The sequence below is a fragment of the Crocodylus porosus genome, unplaced genomic scaffold, assembly GCF_001723895.1.
Source record: "Crocodylus porosus isolate Cpor-Errol unplaced genomic scaffold, CroPor_comp1, whole genome shotgun sequence".
NCBI classification, from domain to species: domain Eukaryota; kingdom Metazoa; phylum Chordata; order Crocodylia; family Crocodylidae; genus Crocodylus; species Crocodylus porosus.
In genome coordinates, this window is record NW_017728947.1 from 22,930,491 (window position 1) to 22,955,202 (window position 24,712).

The window sequence follows — 24,712 nt, forward strand, 5'->3', positions numbered from 1 at the left end:
TTTCATTTTTCTTGCTCCAAACATGCTACTTTATTTTACAGGTCATTGGTAATATCTTCCAACAGCCATTTCCTGAGTGAAAAGTCCTATAGTTATGACTATGTAATAGCTAGAAGGCTTTCCAAATAGTGTAGGATGGGCATATATTACAGTCCCATTTGAACAGAGTTTCAAACAGATGGATCACCACATGAAGAAGCCTGGTCTCTTCTCTCCATGACATTTACACATTTTAACCTAAGCTTAGCCCATAGCTTAGTGTTAGGGCTATTGTTTGAATTATTTAACCCAAAATGCATAAATAACACTGGGAGTGAGGACTTCCTCCTCCCCAAGTTAGTAGCTTGTCTCGGGAAACGAGGTAACATGGGGCACTCACCTCCAGCTCAGGACAGAGCCCACAGGGAACGGGGAGAGGAACCTGTGTGGCTCGTGAGCAGTCTCTATGTACAGCTGTGGCCGGCCGGTGACGTCAGCGCTGGACGCCGGCTGGTGAAAATAAAAATGGCGGCCGTTGCTGTGAAGGGGGCGGATTGTCTGGAGGCACAACTGCTGCTGATGCCGGGATCAGAGGGAGCCCCAAGAGAGGACCCCAAAGAGACCGACAGGCTGGAGGCAAAGTTAGGTAGGGACAGGAGCACCCCGTCGAAGACCCCCACCATACACTGGAGGAGTGAATGGTTGGCTGAGGGAAGGAGGATTGGAGGCAGCCCCTAGAGTGCAGCAAGACCCAGGTGGAGTGCCGGGATAGTGGGGCTCTGAGGACGGCACGCCAGGAAGAGAAAGCCCGGGATGGCCCAGATGGGGGTTATAATCAGGGTGGGGTCACCCCTGGGACCAAGGAGGGTCAGCAAAGGATGGGCGTGAGCCCTGGGGTGACAGACAGGGTGTAGAGGCCCCTTCCTCCTCGTTAAGGGTCCAGGGATGAGGAATAGGTGGAGAGTTGGTGGAGGTGCAGTGGATTTTGTTTGGTGTTGTGGGATTACTCCGAGCTGGGGCTGAATTCCGTAAGGGCACCTGGGGTTCGGGTTATAGGATAGCCCCGGGAGGGGCATAGTGGGGAAGGTTCTCTACAGGACAGGAGCCAGGAGTGAGGTGCCACAGGAATGTGCGCAACCTCCCACTGTAGGCTTAAGAACGCAGAACGGTAGTTGAGATCTGCAAAAAAGGGCCTCAAGATAACAACTAGATGGTCCATTGAAGGTGGCATGAGGCCAGGGTGTAGGGGTGGTGGAGCCCCGTGAGCAACCGTTGGGCCTGACCCGGGTCATCCAGGGACCTGCCAACTAACCCACCCATTGAGGAACACCAAGATGTGGCAGGCGAGAACGGAGTTGGTGAAGCAGGAGGAAAGAGCTACCTTGACGACAAACCGACCCGGAGAAGAGGCAGAACATCCGCCAAGAGACCTGAGCTGCCAGAAAGCAGCAAGCGGAAGCCCGGCAGTCGCATAGCTCATCATTGGGCAGCAGAATCAGATACCTCATTTATTCTCCTTCTGGCCCTGTGATACTTTCCAATTGGTCTGCCCATAGTGCTCTCCATCTAGAGTGGTGGAAGGTAGTCTAGGTAGTGGTTTGGTGCTTAGAACCTTATCTTAGCTATGAGAAGTTTAAATTCCCTCAGGGTGCAGTGGTCATACAACCAAGGTCTCCCATATCCCAATCAGTTGCCATAACCCTAGGCAGAAAGTGGGTACCATGGTTTTTGTCAACTACAGATTCAAGGCTCTTTCACAAATGAATGCTTTTCTGTGGCAAAACTGGATGATAACTGATTGTAACTGGAGTTAGCTACTTATGTAGCTGTCTTGGGTCACTTCTCAGCAAGTGAAGCAGCCCACACTTAGATACGTAAGGAATTTAGGAATCTTATCAGAATTCATCCTGTTGTATAGGGTGAGCTAAAATAAAATTAAGTGACTTAGACCCTAAAAATGGAAAAGTGCCATTGAGATCTAAGTGAAGTAAGATCTCACCTGCTCAAGGTCTCAGGAAATCTGTGATAGAGCAAAGAATTAAAGGAGTCCTCCAGATCCTAAACTAGTACTCTAAGGGCATTTTTACATGATGCAGTGCTGGGCGCTTTAATTAGCAAGCCACGCTGCTTAAAAGCACCCACGTGTCACATATATCAGCGTCCCCATGCGTCCCCATGCTGGAAAAATGTCGATGGCACACTGAACTAAAGCTCATCAAAAGTGTTTTATTTCAAAGCACCCCACCACCATTTTTTCAGCACAGGGACACACCGGGACACTGGTACATGTGAAGTGGAAGGCTGCCAGAGCATTTCAATTTCTGTGCTTCAGCAGACTAGATTAATCAAGGAGATCCCAGCGTGGCCCCGCTGTTCCCAGCCATGCCAGATCTTGCCTGCTGGGCTACAGTGGCCCCACAGGAGGGAAGCAGGGAGAGAGCTTAAGCCCACAGCCTACCTCCCATACCAATCTGGAGGCGCAGGTTCCCCTTTCTCCCCGGGAGTGCGCACGGCTGCCAGGAGCCAACCCTGCCTCTGCCCAAGTCAGCAGCAGACAGCAGCAGCAGGGGGAGCTGGCTCCAGGCTCCTGCTGTAGCTGCCTTCTGTCAGGGGCAGGGAGTTGTGGACCTGGGTCCCTGGTCCCTTAGCTGGGGGCCACTTCCAGCAGGGCAAGGGGCATGAGAAGGGCTGGGGGGCTGTTGTGGGGGCAAAGAGGGGCACCAGCAGGGCCAGAGGGGCCTGTGGGGGGGCCTTTAATTTTAATCATGGATTTTGGGGGTTTTATCAGAGAATTTGCATTTTTTTTATCATGGAAAACCAGGATCCCTGGTTAATAGTTCAACCTACACAGCTTAGAGGAAGCTGCCTAGATTGAATTGATTTTACCTCAGGCTTTTTGACGGTCTGTACTTAGCCTAACTGCTTGACCATTTTCTTTCTCTTCACCTTATGATCCCATTGGGCTAATTAATTCTTTTACTATTATGCGGCCACGAAATAGGGCCAATTTTTAACTTTAATCTTTCTTCTTGGAACAATACGTAAATAGCAAGGTGTCCTACACAAATTATTTGTCTTTTCACTGAGGAGATATAGTCCAGCAGCTACAGGAAGCTGGCATTGGCTGCTCCTGGGACAGCTGCAGCAGGAGCTGGGGTGAGTGGGGACAGGCAGAGCCCTGGGGAGTTCAGGGCACGGTGCAGCCCAGTGGCTGCAGCAGTTGGTGCCGGCAGCTCCTGGGCCCGCTGGAGCCGAGGCTGGGGTGAGTGGGGCCATGGCCCTTTCCCCTCCCAGCACAGACTTGTCTCTTTGGGCAGGGGGGGACATATATGCTGATCGCATAAGAGTGAATTTACCCCGCAGGTAATGAATTATGGGTCTAAATATGCTCATCATGTACAGGGAAATTTGCATATAAAGAACCTGCATAAATCGAGGGAAACCTGTATTCCAGATTCTGGTCACCCTACTGGAAAGAACATCTTTCTTGCATTCAACCTGAAACCAACCTATAACAGTTTATAGCCATTTCTCCTTGTCCTCCCCTGGGGCACCCTAGTGAACAGTTTTTTCTCCCAGCTCCCGATATTCACCCCATACATACTTATAGATGACCACCAAGTCCCCCTTCAGTCTTCTCTTCTCCAGGCTGAAGACTCCCAGATTTTTTGGTCTTTCCTCATAAGGTTTGTCCTTCAGGTCCTTAACATGTATACTACTATTAAAATACAGCCACCTCCATGGTGGAAGATTATGGTTATATACAACACACCATAGAACAGTGAATAGAGGGATTTTTTTTTCAGAGATACTGTAGCATATATGTAAACTTACTTAAAGTGCTGTGGGATATTTAACAGTCACCCAAAAAACACACAGAACCTAAGATTTTGAAGTCTCATCTGTAAAACAAGGTTCTTTCTTAAACAACACAAGATATTCCTGCCAAGTACTGAACATCCTGACAGTAAAACATAGCAAAAGAATTTATCTTTTATGTTCTGACAGAAATATAAAGAACACAGCAATGGAGCTGCCAATCAGAAGTGGCATTATACAGGAAATACAGGAGTATTTAGTGCCTTTTACAGCACAGTGCTAGACCAAGAAATCACAGCAGCAAATCATGCTTCTGTTTGCACATTCTCTGTGACTAATAAAGAGAAAATAGACCAGCCTGTAAGTAATATCTTTTTTCAGTCATGTAAGTATATATAAGGAAGTTTAATTCTTAAGGAATGCAACTTGCTGTACAGAGTACATAGGTGCGTGTGCATGTGTATGTCCAACATTTCACTTTATCCTATTGAAAAATAGCACTTTGCAAAGAAATGTATTGGGCAGTTTTATCTGTAGAAAGCTGTATTGTTTCAAGTTTGATATCATAAGAAAATCTGCCATCAAATCCATTTTTAAATCAGGAGACTTGTAGTAAGTAAAATACATTACCAGCCTTTTTCCTACAATGGAACTATTCCACCACTGCTTTTTCCAACATCAGATCAATGTCATGATATGAGAAGTTGGAAGCACTGAACATACAAAGGCATTTGTGTCCTTGTCCCGTTTCTAATGAACATTGCTATTTAGGTATCAAAACTGGCATCATCAAAAAAGTTTGCTGAGGTTAGTATGGATACATATTGAGGAAATCCTGAATAGGAGGTAATAAAATGTTCAGCTGTGCTACAGTCTGGTTATTTTTAAAGCCTTGAAATTATTGTTTCCACTTATTTTTAGGGCTACTATTTTCTTTCACCCAGTAAAAAGCAAAAAGTGATGATATGTTTGGCTTGTGCAAGGACTATAAGAGGAAAGAAAGAACTGAAAAAATTACCCCCAGGTAGCATGTTCTTCTGTGCCTCTGGAGAAACAAGTTGTTCTTCTTTGGGGCCTTTTAAGTGTGTTAAAGTGACTAAGGTTAGTATGTTTTATTTTGTTTTATTAGCTGTACAGTAGACCCAAGATTATAACATAAAATGAACATTTACATGGACTGTTGTAATTTGTATTTGGACAAACTTCAAACCTGCATATAGATTCAGTTTCATCGTTTGCTAATGAGCAGATCAGGAGATCCTGCTGGAAATTGGGGGCAGAGGGGCAGGGATGATCAGCATACCTTCCTCTTTTTTATCTTGGATTTGAAACATCCCCTGTGTTATGGGGCATTGTTCTGTCTTCAGAAGCTTTGCATATACAATATAGTAAATATTATTGGTAGTAGATCATAAGTAGGAGGTCTTTATGCAGTAAGTGGCGATATCTTTGAAAACTGATTCATCTTTATCTAAACACATATATGCACATGTATATTCACTGATCTTTAAAAAAAATGTATTGGCTCTGCTACAGAAATTTTTAATAGCTGTCTCTTGTCAAATTTGACAAATAATGGTTAAGTCAAAGCTACCAGAAATACCTGGAAATTCAATAGGATCACCAAAGGTATATTAACATGTCCCATATTTCAGCAAGTTATATAGTTGACTGAATTCATTTTAAATCAAATTTCTGGGCTTCATTAAAAAGAAATTTACTTCTATATTGATTTAATAGAAGCAATAGCATGATTGAATCTGATCTCTTTTTTTATATATATATATATATATATATATATATACCCAAAAGACTGATTTATCCGCCTTGGAAGCTGAAATCACCCTGAGTCATTTAAAAGAAGTTCTAGCATCTCTGCACACTGAAACCTCTGTACAAACTATCTCAGAAAAGATCTCTGCAGTTATGAACCAGAAAGCAGTAAAAATAATTGCATACAGAAATGGAGCTGGCTACCGAAATGGGCAGTTAATCATTGCTAGTACATTTCCTATGGTAAGTAGCACTCATCCCCAAAGATAAGTATAATGGCTGTAGTACCGGAAAGGACAAACACTACGTCAGTGACTTAGATGAACCCAAATCAGAATCTCAAACCTAAATTTTTTAACATGATGAATTTCTGGGGTTTCAAATGTGTATATAGGTCTCATCCCTACCACATGTTTACCCAATCATATGCAAAGCCTAGAGGAGCCATAGTGGACATGACCCATGACGTTAAACCAACCTTCCAGTCTGCAGACTGGATCCTATGGGCAGGATCTGTCTGCAAACCAGAACCAGTGTGGAGTCAGCATGTGGTCCATGGGTGCAATCTGGCCCGCTAGCCTGGACCCACATGCCAAATCTGGCTGTGGCCCAACCCCACACGCAAGATCCGGCCATGGACCATCCCCATGTGCCAGCGTAATCTGGTGCATAGAGCTATGTCAGCTTGTCCACAGGGCTCCCCGTGAGTCTAGAAATTTGGTGGCACAGGATGAGCTCCACTGCATTAAACCATTCCTTATAGTACCAGTCATGTAATAATACTTTAAATTGTGATATTTCTACCATATAGGCTTATAAATTTAGAACATTTTAAAGAGATTTTGCTTGGTCATACATCATGTACATTATGATTTTGCTCTGTTATATGTTATGTTTAGGCTAAGATTCAAATTTTGACATGTCTGAGAAATACACATCACCTACATCAAGATGGTGCTCTTTCTGCTCAATAGCCTGACCCAGTCTGTTCTATCACAGCTCCCTCCTCAAGAGTGTGAGCCACATGAGCAGTGACAGTGACTTTTGTTGTCTGTATTGAGAGTTCCCAAAGCTTTTGTACCTATTGATAGTGAAAATGAGCAAATAGTCACCATAAATACCTCTGGGTGTGTGCACCAGCCCATCATGCGCCTTTTATCTAGCTAGAGATTATGACTCTTTTCACCATAGGAGAATTAGTTGCATCTCTATCTCTCCCATACTCAGAAAAATAACCCCACCAGCTTCCCCATAAGTTGCTCCTTGGGCAGAAGATATGCCAATTCATAGAGCAATAAGAGTAGGAACAGAGGCCAATTTTGGAAGATGGTGGGAGCCCACCACTCTAGCCACAACCTTTTCTTTCTCCTCAAGGGCCTTCTCACAGTTAAGCCACTCTTCTGCCTTCTTCACGGAAGTAGAGCTGTAATATTTCAAGCTTCCTTCCTTCTCCTGTATGTTCTTTATACTGTTTAAGCAGGAAAAGGTCATTCTGCACTGCTACTAAGCTACATAATTTTGCTTTTGTGAAAAGCATAGTCAGTCCCCTAAATTACTCTCATAACTTTGTAGTCAGAAGAAGAGTTTCTCATGGCTTCTGAAGTCATCGCCATTACTGAAATATCATCAGCAACTGCCACAACATAGAGAAGAGGATCCCTGTTTCTTGTGCCCTGAAGGTGACTGTCTTCTGTCAGTCTCATTTTTACCTATAACCTTTCTGCCAGCAGTCAGAGGATCTATGGCAAAGATATACACCAGCAGCTTCTGCAGGCACCTTTGTTTCACCTCTTAATTTAGAGTAACTGGCCTTGACCCCTGTTTTTGATTGACCAGAGAAACATGAGCTGAGCTCAAATACATGGTTTGCAGCCAATGAATGAAAGTATATGGGATTCCATGTTACTGTAGTGTTCTTCATAAACATTTGCAATATGGCAAAAAATCTTCCTCTGTTCAAGGTAGTAAATAAACCTTTCTGACTCTTCTCCAGCCCTGGTTGCAAACATCTCAAAAAGGTCCACCAAAGAATCCAAACTAAGCTTGTCCTAATAGTGTTCAGTCAGCATGGATGAGAGAAATGCCACTTGAGCCAACTTGTCAAGTAGTGACCTGAAAAAATGTTTTAGTCCATACTGGCCACATCTACATGAGATGCTGACTGTGCCATCGTTACCGCATAGTCATTTAGTACTTGCATAAACTTGAGATATACTTGTATATACTTTAGATGTATAAACAAGTACTAAATGGCTGTGCAGTAACTAGAGTTACTGTTCAGTAGCATCAACGAATGCTTTTTTGTGATGCTGGCTGTGCAGTAGTCCCAGACTATGCAGTAGCACCACATCATGCTTGGTGCCATGCAGTGCTACTGTGCAGTAGTCATGGGCTACTGCGCAGTTAGCATTTTGTGTAAACATGGCCACTAAGCATGTACTATAAAGGGGACTCAAGTTGCCTGAGGACATTGTGTTTTCCATTGTGCTGTATATTCTTACCCTCATTCTCTAGCTGCAGTAGTGGCTTGTGCTGTCAAAGTACTATATACTAGGCATGTCTACATGAAAATTTACTACTCATTTAATTAACTGTGCAGCAAACTTCTCAGCATCTACGTGTGTGTCACTGTTAGGGTGCATGAAACTAATGAATTCCACAGCAAGGTAGTACTTGTAGATGCATCCTCCTATCTTGTAAATACAAGTACTACCCTCTTGTTGACATTTTTCATGTACAGCAATGCACATGTAGGTGCTGACTAACTAGCTGGGGCAGGAGGGTGCTTTAATGCAGGGGCTGCCTGCCAGCTAGTCCCACACTGAAGCACCCTCATGTCTCAGCCAGTCCCTGTGCAGCATATTGAACTTGGTCAGAGCAGCCCTGGGATGGCAGGCTGATCCCTGAGACCCTGGCAGCTAGGGTCGCTCTGATCAGGCTCCATGTGCCACAAATGAATAAACTCTGGAGCTGATTGCTTTGGAATTAATTGCTTTTGGACACGTGGTCAAATGGTGTGCCTGGGAGCAAAAAGCTCGGGAGCAATAAGTGCTGGAGTTTATTCGAATGCACTTATTGCACATGTAGATATGCCCACTGTGTATTATATAAGGTGTACATCCTCCTATCTTCTCTCAAGGCAAGTTAAAGCATACTTAAAATTTTTTTCATAATAGGAACAGACTATTCATTTGTAAAATTTTCAAATTAATTAGACTTAACTAATAAAAATGGAGATGGGTAGGCACTATTGATAAACTTTACCTTAGGCAAAGGGGCAGTGTAGGCTTATACACTATTTAAGGTTTGCTGTAGGAAGCAATTTTACCTTATTTGTGTGATCATTTATCATTTCCTGTGTTATTTAGCTACTTACCATGTGTACAAGACAACTTGACCTTACTAGGAAAGCCTGCAAACTATACACCAGTGATGGAACCCTAATCCTTACTCTACCAGATTTAGTCTCATGGGCTGTGAGCAAATGTTTTAGGCAAAGTGTCTCAGAAGAATGTGAAGAGACAACTACAATGGAAGGTATGCCTTGGTTATTCTGCCTGTGGAAGGTAAAAAGTCAATCTAAAAAAAGTCTTAAATTTGTTGTGAAGTTGCATGTGTATTTTGTTTGCATTGTGCTCCTTTTGATATATTTCATATGAACAAAGATTAATTATGCGATATATAAATATTAATTTTGGAAAATGTTAAAGTGCAGAAACTTGGACTGATTTCTGTAGAGCCCTATACCTAAAGCAATCAGGTGCTTAATTTAAGAATATAACTATTGTTATTGTATGTACAAATCATACTAGCTACTGCCTAGCTGCTCATTTACTTGTATAAATTTTTAATTTAGATACCTAATTGCAGTAATTGTGTAGGCTAATTTGGTAGTACATTTTTTTGCATGTGACCCTGATTTGTAAATCAGACCCTTAATGGTAAGTTTCCATTAAATAAATGTCAGGTTATTATGAAACCAATTAAAGACTACCATATTTTCTCGCATACCATATGCATGCCTTTTTTCCAAAAGCCATTTGCTGGAAATTGGGGTGCGCATGTTAAATGAGGAAATATGATAATGGCAGCTTTTGCAGTATAAGATTATGGAAGGGGGGAACAAGAACAAGAAAGTAGCACCACACATGGGCAATGCAGTGAGCACACAGGGCTTTACAGCCAGCAGTGAGGGGCCCTGCATGCTCACTCTGTAGTCCCTGTGTAGTATATTCAGCATTACTTTCTTTCCCCCAGCAGAGGTCATACTACAGAAGCTCCTGCTGATTCAGGAGGCAATTGTTCTAGCACCCTTGCTTGTGCTTCACTGTATTTCTTGCCAGCAGCTGTAGCTGCTTTAACTCCCTAGCTGCTGGCTGGCTGTAGACAGGTCCTCCCTCAGCAGCAGGGTTTGGCTTAGCAGCAGTTTAAGACTATCCCTTCAGGTTGTGCAGCATCACTTTCCCCTTTTCTCCCCTTTCCCCAACAACCATTTCACTTCATTAAAAGGACACCTTTGAGTTACTACTGGGGCAGACCCTACTGTTGCAGATGCTGCTGTTGAGGGAAAAATTGTCCATGACCAGCCAGCAGGTAGGGGTCAACAAAGCAGTCATTTGGTGTTGCTTCCTCCTACTACAGCTGCCTATATTTATGCCACTGGCAAAAACAATGTTTTTCTTTCCTTCACTCTCCCTTCTGAAAACAGGAGCATATCTTCTCTGGGGGGTATTCAGTAAGAGAGTAAATATGGTACTACTTGTATACAAGGTGATACATATTTCAGATGAGGGTTTTATAGGCTTTTCAAGATAACTGCTCAATGCCAATCATACTTTATCTTTTTGATAGGTTTATATGTAAATATGCAACAATCTATATGTTTGAGTAAGCAGGTAGAAAGGAAGAATTGAAGTGGCAACTCCATTTTTATCTATTAATATATTGAGAGAGGTAGAAAATATTAGTAAAGATCTAACAAACCCCATTTTAGCAATAAATGAATTTACTATTTGTTACAGAACCTCAGCCCTGAAATTCAGATATAGTTCAGGATTATGACCATGCCAAAGTTTGGAAGTATTTAGTTCCTCACCTTTTTTTACAGCTTATTGCTAATAATTACTGCATATTGTTTATTACTAGAATTAATTACAAGAATTAAGGCCCCAATTCAATAATGAATGTAAGCACAAGCTTAAAACCCAGGTATTTCAGTGAGTTTTAAGTAAATGTGTTTAAATTCTTTATTGAATCAGGGCAGGGGCAGAGGCAGATGCAGGCATTTTAAAAGGGGGTGTGAACTTTAAAAAAAAAAGTTCTGTAGAGGTAGCTGCACCTTGCTTACTTCCCCTGTGTACTCAGCAGCACCTTCCCTCCCTCCCATTCCCCTTACTCCCTCTCTACTCTTCTGGAGTGTGGGAGGAATGGAGATACCACAGTCCTTGCCATTTCTGTGTGGCTCCAGCTAGGACTGCAGGCACCAGCTGCTTGGAGAGTTGGGCTCAGCTGGGGATAGCAGTGATGGCAGGCAGGTTTCCCTTTCCATTGTGTTCCCCACCAGCTCAGGAACAGATGCAAGGAGGGAGAATCTGCTCCTTGTGCAGCCTGGATGCAGCAAGTTTTGGAGCTGCTCCTGGATTAGTTGAGGGCAGCAGCAATGACAGGTATGACATTGAAGGGTGGGAGGCAAGACAGCAGTGAAGGTGGGGTGAGGAGGAAGGGAAGGGAAGGGAGAATCCTGGTCTCTTTTGGGACTTAAAACAAACACCCTGACTGCTGCTCCCACATCATTGTCTGAAAGGGAGGGAGTGCAACCTCTGGATCCACACCTGAATCAAGGAGTATATAGTTTATAAGGGGAAAAAAAATCAAGATTTACAAACCATTTCCTATACAGAAAATCTGCAGTTACTTTTGGGGCTATTAAAATTAATATATGCAGGTTGCTTTATTATGTATGACAAATAATATGTTAGAACTCATGCACCTTAGGTCTGTAAATCAGAATCACTTTTCTTTTTTTGAGACTGAGAATGATAAAATGTCTCATGTAACAATACAGCAATATTCTTTCATGGGATAAGGAGCACTCGCAGGTGTAATACACTGCATGTTGCCGGGTTTACTCGGATGATATAAAACCACCCTTCTGTGATGGTGCCATGTATTCCATTTGAAATCCAAATTTGTTTTGCATGATAATATTATCATTGCTCTTTATTATATAGTTATAGCATGTATAGCATCATGATATTTACAAAAGTGTTCCTAAATTGCTCAGGATCTTTGGAAAGAAAAACCTTACAAAGTTACTGGTCATCTAGTTATACTGAATAATAGAGCTCTGCCTCAATGTGTCCTAATTCTGTTCAGAGCTCCAGGAAGACAAAATGGTGTGGGCCCTAAAGGTACAAACAGAAGGAGGTGTTGGACAGAAATTCAGCTTGAGATGTAAGGAGGAGATTTGCAAATACACAAAGGGGAGCTAAACACCCAATTACTTTTGAAGTTCAGTGACAGTTGGGCATCCCTTTGTGCCTTTGAAAATAGCCCCCTGAGGGTTAATTCCTTAGCTCTGTCCCCAGCTTCTGCTAGTTTACCATTTTTTACCCTTTCCTAATTTCTTATTTTTAATTTGTAGCCATTAATATTTTTCTCTCTCTCCATACACATGCATTCCTCCTCTGATCCTGTGACTGTTACCACTTCCTCTCTCTCTCTCAGATAATCAATACTGTCTTCTACTCACTCTTAAAACGTATTAGAAAGCTGATAATAGAGAGTTGATTATATGCGAGATATCCCTTCACATTACTAAGATGAAAAAACAGGTAGTGTTGTCAATGATGTACTAGGAAGGGGGCAGGAAGGGTACCAGTTATTCAGTGATTCTTTTCAAGGCTGCCTAGATCATCTTAATCTGCCTTGATAAAACTGATTTCATGAATTAACAATTTATAAACTTGATGAGAAATAGAATCATACAAAGTGAGCCAACTCTAATGAAACGCTTCATGTAAGCTAGCATGCTGCCTGGAGGACTAATAAATGAGAAAGGAGAAAATGCAGAAAAGATAAATCCCTCTCACAAAGTTAGTAGGTTAAAATCAGATATTAAAAATAAATACATGAAAGAGGGTAAAGCTGGAGAGGGGAAAGTTGGTCCAAATAAAAATAGAATACATGAAGAAAGATTGAAAAAATAGGAAAACATCTACACTTAGTTCAAAATGCTATATAGGCAGCCCCCACTTAGCTCTCTTAATTGGTTCTTGAAAAACCGAGTGCTAAGCGAAATGAACGTTAAACGAAACCAAAAGTACTTGATGACCCAAGATGACAACCGCATTGAGAGCTAAGTGGAATCAGGTATCAATTTAAAATGAGCGTTGTAGAGAAATAGTGCTAAGCAAAACAGTCTTAAGTGAAGGTTGCCTGTAGTTATTCGTTGTGCCTCTACTGAACATAAATTTGCAAATAAAATCACTGGTATAAAACCTTGTAACCAAAAACTTTAGTGATATTTAGGTCAGATTCATTAGGGCAGGGGAATACGAAATGTAATATTGGATGCGTTTGTGTTTCAACATTTTATTTTGTGAGCCATACAATTTAGCCACATCATAACCCTGAGTGATACAAGCCAAAGGGCTATTTGAACATTAATATATGTCATTTTCATGCTATAAACAATGACTGCTTTTGCTGGTCAACAAATAAGCCATGGTTTGTAATTCTGTTTAAAAATCCAACATTTTAAAACCTTTGATTTAATGTTATTACATCAAAACATTGCAAAAAGCTGAAATTCAGCTAGAGGTTGATGTGAAATAGTATGAGCGCTGCAAGATTGGGAGGGAATACTCAAGATCAGTGTTCCGAAGAAATGCTGCTTGTGTGTACCCTATTAACTGACTTTGGTGAAACTACTCAGAATATTCCAGTTTTATTCATAGAGAATATGATTAAAATTAGAGAAAATATATTTTGTCTATCAGACAAATGGACTGAACTCCTGGTTTCAGTGTAAAACAGGGCACATCCTTAATTACAGCATCTCGCTTTTTCCATTACAATAGGTAAATAGGAGGTCACTACTATATTATAACTATATTACACTATATAATAACTACTATAATAGGTAAATAGGGTGGATTTAATGATAAGCAAATCCTAAGGGTTTTTCTTCCAAAAGATAGAGAACTTTCACAAAAAGTCCTAATCCAAATTTACTTTTCTAACCTTCTTGGCTAAGTACAACAGTCAAAAAGCCCTAGGTGGAATCAATTTAATCTTTTCAGTTTAGTCTAAGCTGTGTAGATTGAACCAATAAGCAAGTGAACAGACATTCGCATTTGATTCCAGAAATGTATCCACATGCCTGCAGTGGCCCAGGACAGAAGCTGGGGAGTGGGGCGGGGCGGGGCGGGGCAAGAACATGCATCCCTGCTCAGTTGGAGAAGATGGCTTGAAGCTGGAGGGGATCTGGGACAGAAGTTCAATAACCGATTTCACTTAAATCAGCTAAGTCTGATAATACATCCATCCAGATTTATCCTAACCAGTTTTGGACATTTTGAAAGTGGTTTATGTGCACTGAACTTCTGCTGTGTTAAAGATTTGAACTGGTTTCTGATCACTTATACCAGTGCGTGTAATTTCTATCCCTAGCCCTTGTGATTTTTCACTTGTACACTTCCTTTATCCTCAAAGATTAATGCTTGAGATTCATCATGGTTTTACTCACACCATTCCCTTTCCTACACACAAAACTCACTTTGTAATGTATATAGTCACTAACATACACCACACCCCCATCTCCTTGTCTCTTCCATCATGTGTCACATTACCAGTTAATGCCGCTCCAAAAATGGTATCTGTAAGCTTTTGTAACTAATTGAGTTTTTATTGCTTAATAGCCAATGTATAAGCAGAAGTTGTAATCTTAATTAAACTAATAAGATGGCATAAACATTTTATCCTGAAGTGATATAAAAAGAAACTGTTGCTATTTTTCTCAAAATACAAAGATAAGCAGATGGAGAAAGAGAAGATAAAATCGGTTTTATGCCTGGCAACTCCAGAAAGTTTGAACATGATCGATGATTCTCTGCTTACCAACATTCTCAGAAAGCCTATTGAGATCTGGGTTTCCTGTGGAGAGCCTTTTTTGCCTTTGAATGGTATGAGTTCCTTTTTTCCACCTCTTTACAAGGATAGAGTTATGTAGAAACAAATAGTCTCCTTAAGCCAAGCTCAGAAAGAACCCATATTTCAGGGTTTCTGCTTTTTACCTTTAGGGACCAAGAAATCATTCCATTGCTCTTCCCCCTGCTTTTCAATGCATAACATGACTTTTGAGGGTTTTTAATTTCGTTGGAATAATCAGATGTTGGCTACAGCTGAAAATGGGAGATTGTGTGGGGTTCCTATTCTAGTGGTATACCATTCAGGTGGTTGGCTATTGGGTCTTGCTCATTCTTCGCAGTTAAACTGATTTGCAGGGGATTAGGAAGGAATTTTCCTCCACGTTAACAGGGCAAGGATGAGTAGATTGTTTGTTTGCCTTGCCTTTGTAGTGTGGATCGTGGTCATAGGATCATCAGGGCATGTTTTATCCTACAAAGTCCCTGTTATTTCAGGGACTGTTGATGGTGTCTGAGATCTCTCCTACTCTTTTTCTGTGAAACTATTTTTGGGGGATTTTTTAAACTAAATATCCTGAATCTATAATGAGTGTTACTGGGTTCTTAATGTGGCTACTACCATACGCAGGAAGTAGCAAAGTACTTTTTATGAACATCTTTAGAAAAGAGACTGAAGCAAATTCTAAATTTTTCCAATCCAAAATGTTTTAGTTTAATGAGGAAAGTATTTAAAGACACTTTCTCTGACAAAAGTGATGCTGATATGATGACATAACACATAGTTATGTCATTTGCATGATTCACATGATTAAAATTAATTTTATGCTTTAAGTTAGGGTTCTTAAAGGAAATGATATGGCCAGTTAACCATAAATTGAGATCATTTTAACCCTTTGGCTAATATTTAAATTTCATTTTAAACTTACAAAATCAGTAGAATTCCACATTGACAATAAAGTGGACTGTTGAAAGTTTATTCAAGCATGATACTAGGTATTTACTGATACCTTGAGAACTAAATGAACACTATTATTTTGAAGCAGCAAATCCCTCTATTAATAGATGCACATTAAAAGAAGATGGTCTAAAATAGTCTACCTCTATCAATGCTGGAAGAGTAAATGAAGTACTATGTTTATTCAATTAATACAAGTTTTTGTGTCTTGTTCTCCTAAGATATTTCATAAGCTTTACATTCTCCCATAGTTTCTTTTGAGGACCTTACAAATTCCCTGACTAAGTACAGATGTTCAAAAAACCTATGATGAAAGTGCTTTAACTATTGAATTTCACTTAAAGTGCCATAATTTAGAGTGCATCTGAACCAAACAGACATTTGCCATTCAGTCTCACTCTGCCCAGGGCCATCAGGTAGAAGGAGCTCCCCAACATTTCCCAGCATGCCCTATGGACTTGGAAGCTCCTGAGTGCAGCCAAATGAGCAAGCCATCCCTGACTGGCTGCCTGGTGTGGAAGATGAGTGTTCCACCCCACTCCCCCCTGCTGCTCTATCAGTGTCAGGAATCAAAGAAGCACAGAGAAGCAGGGCTGTAAGGGACCTCCATGCTGGGTTAGGATGCAGAGGCCTGGATCCAGGTTGGGGAGCCCATCTGCCAAATGCCAGTAGTTGCAGGCTGGGCACTGGAGCTGTGATGGGAGCTGAGAGTGCCTGTCCCACTTGGATTTGCCACAGATTGGAGGAAGGAAGGGTTCCAGAGCAGGATCACCTGTGTTTCTTTCTGTGTGTGTGTTTAGGGGGCAGGGGGTTGAATAAAGGACATTTACTGGGTAGTAGACATTGCGCTAATATAGCTGTGTTGAAATACAGTCATTGCCTGGGGTGTGTTAATCATTTCCGTGATTTGAAGTCTACAGGGTTGCCCCCCAGACTCTGGAGCTGTTCTACCCAAACATCAAGGCAGGCCCTAGCTCAGGGGCAGGCAATTATTTCAGGTGGAGGTCCACTTGCTGAGTTTTGGCAAGCCATCGAGGGCCGCGTGACAGGCAGCCAGGGCAGATAACTATTAATTTTCTAAATTTTTTAGGGGCCCTGCGGGCCGGATAGAATGGCCTGGCAGCTGCATCTGGCCCATGGGCTGCATTTTGTCCACTCCTGCCCTAGCTGCTCTGTCTGTCTGTGTTTTGTAGTGCTCCAGTTGTTGTAATATAGTCTGAGCTAGGTATGAGGCATTGAAGTCCATCAAAGACACCTTGCTGGGGTTGTTTGACCCCAGTACTCTCTCCTGCCGTGACAGGGGGTCAGACTAGATGATCTACTCAGGTCCCTTCCAACCCTAGAAACTATGAAACTATGAACATACGCACACTCCCAAACTCTGCTCCCCACAGAGAGCCAGCAGGGGTTGCAATGCAGTGCTGGGAACTGTAGCATGGGGGTGGAAAATAGGACTCACTACAGGGTTGGCCTCCACAGCTTCCCAGCTTGGGGCTTGGTGGAGGGCAGGACTGGGCCCCCACTATGGCAGGGATACTCATTTCCCACCTCTCCCCTGCCAGAGTTCCCAGTGCAGCAAAAAGCAGCACTGCATTGCTGCTCCTGTCTGCATCTGGGGGTGGGGAGTGGGAAGCGGGGCACAGCCTAGCCCTCATTAAGACCTGAACTGGGAATTTGCAGGGGACCTGTCCAGCAGGGGGACTTCTTTCCTTCAACTGCAACCAGGAGCTGCAGCACAGCACCCTGCTGTGGGCGGGTGGCAGGCAGCCCTGCCCCCACCAAGACTGGAGCTGGGGGGGGTGGCATCTGGTAGGGGGCTCCTTTACCAATCCCTCCTGCCAGAGTTCCTGGCCTAGCAAAAAGTGGCACTGCACTGCAGCTCCTGGTTGCAACTGGGGTAAAGGATCCCAGCTGGGCTGTGGCATACTGTGGAGCCAGGGCTCCTGCAGGGACCCAGAGCCCAGACCCATCCCCTGCAGCCTCCTCAGGGGGGCAGCAGCACACTCTGGGGCTGGGGGTGCTTTGGGGGAAAGGGATCTGGGCTCAGTCTCCCTGCAGCAGCCCTGAACCTAGGGCTTACTGCAGCCTGCCCGGGGTGGGAGCTGAAGGGGGCTGGGGTCAGTGTCTCCACAGTAGCCCTGGATGGCACACTGGATGTGTGCCATCACAGTAGCCCTGGATGTCACACTGCTGCCTGGCCAGGGCTTCTGTGGGGAGAAAGAACCCAGATCCCTTTTCCCCAATGCTCTTCTGGCCAGACAACAGTGTGTCATGGAGTAGCTGCAGGCAGAGAGACCCCCTTTTCTTTTCCCCAACCCACTGTGGCCAGGTTGTGGTTCACAGCTGGCTTCAGGGAGGAGGAAGGGCTGGGATCAGAGGCTGACTCAGATCAGTGAGAGCTGGGGTGGGTGGGGCCATCCTACTGCTCAGGCAGAGCAAATATGCTCTGTCCAAAGCTGAAGCACAGGCCCTGCACACGGGTGGTAGTAATCATGCTCTAAGTTAACCCTCAATGGGATCTGGCACAGACATTTGATAAATCAGTAACAGAAAGTTATTAAAGTGTGTACAGAAGTTCTTCATGCATGTTTTACAGTGCTGTAATTTAGAGCACCTGTTATAGCACTATAAAATTATGGTGCTTTTAGACCTGACAAAAATGCAGTGTTTGGTTGGGAGGGGTGCATCTGAGCCTCTCTGCATTTTCCAGGTTAGGAGGCAGGGGGCACTCCTGGGGCTTGTTCAGAAATTTGACCAGTGTACAGAAGTTATTTAAAGCACACTAGGCACATCTACATGTGAAAATGCTGCTGAAAGGATTTACTCCAGAGTAAACCCACCTTGGGTAGGCATCTACATGGGTGGGCATTTGGGAGCAGATTTTCTGTTTCTGGCAGCAGTCTGCTCCCACCCTCTCAGAGCAGGCACCAGTGCCAGCTGCCTGGCACAGCCACATCTCTTCCCAGCTCATGACACATTGAGCTGGGGCTGTGCTGGGTGGCCAGCAGTGGCTGCACTGTGAGCAGAGTAGTGGCAATATTTGTGGTGGATATAGCATCCTCCCAGCGCCATCAGCGCCCTCTCCGAGCCCAGTCCCCACTGAGAAGAGCCCTGCGCAGTCCTGGCTGCAACCCACCCCACCCTACACAGAAACCTCAGGGGCACACGCCCCCCTGTGCTGTCCTGAGGTTCAAGCAGCAGCAGCAACAGGAGCCACCTCCCCCCGCCTTACCACAGGGGCCTCGATCTGCCCCCCCATGCCCCTTTCCTCCCCCCTCCCCCCTCCCCTTCCACCACAACAGATTTACTAGCTGGAGGCAGCTGTATCAGAAATCGGATCAGTATCAGGTGATATGCCTCTTTAAATATCAGCTATCAGTATCAGCCCCAAAAATCTCTATTGGTGCATCCCTAGCTGGCAGCCATCTTTTTAAGGCAGCCCCGCTCTGTGCTGTGTGGTGTTGGTCTTGCTGCAGGTAGCTCATGCTCCCGGGGCTGCATGGAGCCACAGTGAGTGGTGGGGTTGGGCTCAGGTGGGGCAGTGATTCTGCTTATGTCTTTGCTGGTGGGGTGAGAAGTGCACACTTGTTGTTCAGTTCCAAGGGAGGAGTGACCCTGGTACTGTGCGTCTTGGGACCTGAGATGACCGTCTTCCAAGCATCCCGTGGGTGGAGCTCCCAGTCAGTCTTCCTGTTGTCCATCTTCACGTAGTCAAGCACCTTCTCTCTTCATTTTTCAGGAGAAGAGCCTGACTGTAGCAGTGATCAGTCTCTTACACGTGGGCCCTGATGGCATGAAGCTTGCCTTCCTGGCCTGGAACTCAGTCAGCTGGGATTTCAGGGACCTCACTAAGAAACATATGCCACACATTGTGGTGACCTTGCTCCCATTCCCAGTTGCTGGCAGCTATGCCAGGCAGCCCCTGCAGCCCAGATCCAGGGACTGCATCTGGGTGGAGGCCAGGACCATGGATTCCATCTGAGTGGTGGCCTCAGTGTTGCAAGGGGAGGGAGCACCAGCTGAGGTGGGAACCTGTGTGTGGCGATGTTGTGTGTCCCAGGGGAAAACCAAGAGCAACAGTCATAAATGCCTAGAAGAAGGCTCCAGATTGCACATAAGGAAAAACTTCACAGTTTGTGTGGCTAAACTATGGAGTAGACTTCCAGTGGGGGTGTTGCAGGCACCTATCCTGGAGATCTTCAAAGGGAGAGTGGACACACACCTTGCTGGGGTTATTTGACCTCAGCAGTCTTTCTTGCCCAGGGCAGCGGGGCTGGACCCGATGGTCTTATGAGGTCCTTCCCAGCTCTAAACTACTGTGAATCTGGGGGACACAGCTGTGCAGCAACACAGTGGCAGGGACAAGCACCAGAGACAAAGGCAAGCTGCTGCAGCTGGCCTTGGCCCCTGCGGTACAACCCATTGGTCAGAGGCTGGCTGCAGGTGGCCCAGGACCCCAGTGTCCCTGCAGACTTTTAAGGGTCAGGGTCTTGGGCAGGCAAGGAGGCACCCCAGCCCTGGAGCTGGAGAATCGCCCAGCCCCATGGGCCTGGGACTATTCTGCAGGTGGCCCACTGCTTGTAGCGCTGACTGGGAGCAAATAGCATCTACATGTGCATTACAGGCTGCAGGTAGCAAATTAACTCCTGAGTAAAGCAGTTTACTGTGTAGTAATTTTATCTACTGTGCATTAAATCATTTCATGTAGGCTGCTGAAGTGCTGTAGAATACAGCACTTCAAATTTAATACCTCAGTTAACAAGGGTTAATTTAAAGTGCTGTAAAATTTTTTAAAAGTGATATAAGGCCTTGCACTTCTGTAGTCACTGGAATAAAATGCTTTAAAAGGCAAAAAAAGCAACTTCTGTATACATTTCTTGTCTAATACCTCATCCATCAAGGCTTAACTTAGAGTATGATCCACTATTTTTAAAATGCTCTAAAAGCCATGAATGTCTGTTTAGTTACAGCTTTAGAGCACTTTCTGGGCAATTAACACATGGTAGGTGTAATCTCTGTACCTAGCCCCTGTCCCTTCTAATTGAGTAATATTAGATCTGTAACTCACCAATGCTCTTAAGTTAATAAAAACTATTTGCTGAAATAGATCCAGGTATACAAACCAATTATGCATTCAACCACTATATGAAAAATAGCAAATAGAAATATTAATTTTCTGTTCTTGCAGCTTTGCAAAAGGTAGAGAAGCAAGAAAAACAAAATTGGTTTGAGAAAGACAGAATTTTGGCTGAACTAAATACCATGAAGCACAAAATGCGACAACTGCAAGGTTGGTATCATTATTCATTCAGTTAGGTGCTATTTTATTTATGATGAATAGATCTAATTTTCAAATATGAGTGTGCTCCTTCCAAATTTATGCAAGGAAACTGTTGTTGGGGCATACCATAGAGTAAAATCCATCCAGGCAGACCTGTTTAAACTGTGCATATGCAAAGCTACATTTACTTTAGTGTAGTTCCATCTAGGTGTGGGTCCATCTACATAGATTTTGATGCCAGAAATTATGTGTTGGTGGGCAGTAGCATAACAGGGTGAGCAAATAGGGCACATGCTCTGAGTGCCACCTACAGAGAGGGGAACCAGAAGTGGGTGGGGGGTGGGCCCACCTCACCCTGCCTGCACTTTCTGAGTGCAGGAAGCAGCTGGGACAGCAGCATGTGTCATAAAGTAGGGTTACCATATTTCCAGGTCCAAAAAAAAGGACACCTGTCAGGGAGGTGGGAATATGATGGTGGAGAGGAGTGACATGCCCTGCCCCGGCCTGTTTTGTTGCCCCTCACTGACAAGCCACACCCCCACCCAGCCCTGCTGCTGCCCCTCACTCTGGACCCTCTGACCCCAACTCTGCCAGTGCCCCTCACTCCCAAACAGCAGTACCCTGCCCCACATCTCTTGCTGGTGCCCCTCACTCCCAACCCACAGCCCCCTGGTGCTGCCAGTACCCTGCAGACCCAAACCACAGTAACCTGTCCTGTCCTGTCCCCCATGCCCCTCAATCCTGATCCACAGCCCCCTGCCCCACCCCCAGCTGAAGCAGCTCCTGCATCTCTCTCTCTCTCTCTCTGTCTCTTGCTGGAACCCACATGGGGAACACATGACCCCCGACAGCCAGTCACCTTGCCTGCTGCTCCCAGCCCCAAGCATCCAGTCTGGGAGAGCAGAAAACCCAGACATTTGCTTTTATTTTTAAAAACACATCTGGATGCAGCACAGAGGTCCAAAAAGAGGACATGTCTGGGAAAACCTAGATGTATGGTAACCTTAAAGTTCAAGGCATTCTTGGAATCATAGTTTTATAGAGCATTAGTGGGGAATTGACCCTGTTTTTGCTGCCAACAGCAGCATTTTTTTTTTGCCCTCTGGGTATGGGTTTCAATGGCAAAAAAAATGGGATGAAAGTTTCCCTTCTGACAGCAGCAAAGTCCACTGCTACCTTAGAGACTCCCAAACTGTGCTGTACTCTGACACTACCCAGCTTCTGCTTGCTGCTGTTCTTGAGCTCTACAAGCCAGAAGGTATGAGACAGATGGTGGAGAAAGGGTGAGAGGACTGCCCTGGGTGCATGCTATTCCCTTGTCAGTGGGTACTTTAACAGTGAGGCATTGTCTGTGCTGAAAGAATATACTACTAGAGTTCATGTTAACATAATTTGTTTGAAAAAAGAATCTGGGCAAGTATATCAAAAGCTGCTATGTTTTACTATAGCTTCACCTAGGAAACCAACTACCTGGCCTGGTTATCAAGTGACGATCATTCTCTTAAGCAGGTGTTAACTTCAGCAAGTATTCCAGTTCCCTTAGTTGGGATTATTTTAGAAACATATAATCTCTGGACCATAATTAGTTTTGTTAAGTGAAGAAATAATTCTATTGCTGAACAAAATGTTTTACAGACTCCAAAAAGATGACATTAGTACTACAGGTTAGAATTTTTGGCCATCATTTAAATTAACTGTTTTGTTCACATTGGGCTTTAGGCTATTTAAAAAGAAAATCTGGACAGTTCTAGTAGAACATATTTGTTCCTTTTGTTGGTCTGAATGGTGATGCATCCATATTTGTCAGCCCCTGATCTTTCTTACAATTTATACTTAGTATTTGTTTTTATAAATTATCTTTTAGTATTTAGGACTTAAAAGTACCTAAAAAGGATGGCAACAAAAAAATAAGCTCATCAGAAAAAAAGAGCCCAGTTTATATTAAGTTACCTGTTCAAAATCCTTCTGTCTCTAAAGGGCGACGAATAACAGCCTCTAAATCAGCTGGGTTAGTACCCACAAAAAGCGCAATTCAGCCTATAGTAGTAGAAGGAGGCTGGACTGAAAAAAACCAAGAAGAGGTGAAACTCCTGGAAAATATTCAACATACAGAGGTAATATAAAACAGTTTATATGAACATTTCAAGATTAAAAACAGCAGTTCATGTTGAGAATTTTATCACAAGGTAACTAGGTTTTTGGTTGTAGCCTGTGTGTGTGTGTGTGTGTGTGTGTGTGTGTGTGTATGTGTGTGTGTGCATGTGTGTGTGTATATACCAATATTTGAAAAAAAATTTACACACACCTATCTTTTTGAATGGATGGAGCCAAAGAATTATTCACCCTAATGAAGAAGGTAAAAAGGGCCTTGTACATACATGCATGAGCAATTAGATATATAGCAGTAAAATGGACCCTAGTGTTTCAATACTACTTGCTTCTAAGGGTGTGTCTCAATATGTAAAAGAATAAAGGATCAAATACTGATTGTAATAGAGGGATTGAGAATTTTAAAAAAAAGGTAATTTCTAGTCAATGCAGATAACTTCTACTTTTTTGCTTGGGAAAATGCTTCTTAAAAGCTGTCATGGGCTTTGTAAGGTAACCTTAATATTATGCATTCTGTTGATGTGTTAAAGGTGTTGTAATCATAAGATAATGCACAATTCAATAAGTGTTTCAAGATCGAGTTGAATAAATTATTTCACATAAGAACATATACTGTATATATGCAATAGAGGTGCTGTGAGATCTCTTGAAGGGTGTCCAAAGGTGAAAGAAATAAGCAGATAAGCATAAGCTCAGGCTCAGTCCTTGCCTGGACATTCCCTTTCCCCACTACCTAGCCCTTCTGCAAGGTACACTTATTATATATTTATATATGATAAATAAATTAGTTTTTCAAAATGAAGTCCCACTCAATTCACAAAAGTTATGGAAGGGGGAGTACCTTTAGTCAAAAATGTTGAGAACCACTGGTCTACATAGTACAGATTGTACTGTCCTATATACTTGAACATGAGAAATAAGCCAAATTTGAACATGAGAACTAAGCCAATATTCAGTGAGCATTATGGCTCTGTGGAAGGATTGCTATTGTCCCCCAATATTAGATATGCGAAAAACTAATCACAAAATATACTTCCTAAAAGATAAACTATTCCAATTACCAATAAGTATTTTAGGGAACACACATTAGTCACAACCCACTTACAGATCTGAAACACTGAATTAGGTAGCCATTTGGCAAGGATTTTTGTGGCTGATGCCTTTTATTGGATCAACTGCATGGCTGTGTCTTCTAATTTCCTATATTTAAAAGGCTCTGAAGGTATTGTATATTGTGTTGATTTCTCAGGCTCTGAAATGTTTTCATTATAGACACACTTCTCAGAAGTTCAAGCATTGCAGTTCAAAAGAAGTTCTCCATTTTCACCTAAACTGCTATCAGGGAACCGCAGATGTCTGTACGATCAACCAGCTGCAAAAAGAGTATGGGCTTACTTGAATGGTTATAAACCCAAGCAAGGAGTTTATGCCTGGGGGAAAACAATTGCAGAGGTAAAGGTACAGGAGAAGGAATATGTATTTCAAAATTGCTGCCAAGTGCTTACAGAAAGGCTTCAAAAGACTCGGCTTATGGGGAAAACATGGAGTTTCAAGGATCAATCTCTCTGCTTAAATAATTCTTTTGACTCCTCTAGTAGAATTGTGGGCAGAAAATCTGGCCTTAAGATTCATAGTTTATAACTGTTT

The 24,712-nt window shown here is 43.3% G+C and overlaps 1 protein-coding gene across 1 annotated transcript in view; it reads left to right on the forward strand.

The window, feature by feature from the left end:
* DCDC5 (doublecortin domain containing 5) overlaps positions 1-24,712 on the forward strand; it is an 85,928-nt gene that overhangs the window by 52,583 nt on the left and 8,633 nt on the right. Inside the window, 8 exon segments of the mRNA XM_019552347.1 lie at positions 3,988-4,158; positions 4,720-4,899; positions 5,611-5,814; positions 8,940-9,108; positions 14,604-14,756; positions 20,864-20,965; positions 22,934-23,070; positions 24,338-24,517. Coding sequence (XP_019407892.1) covers positions 3,988-4,158; positions 4,720-4,899; positions 5,611-5,814; positions 8,940-9,108; positions 14,604-14,756; positions 20,864-20,965; positions 22,934-23,070; positions 24,338-24,517 — 1,296 coding nt within the window.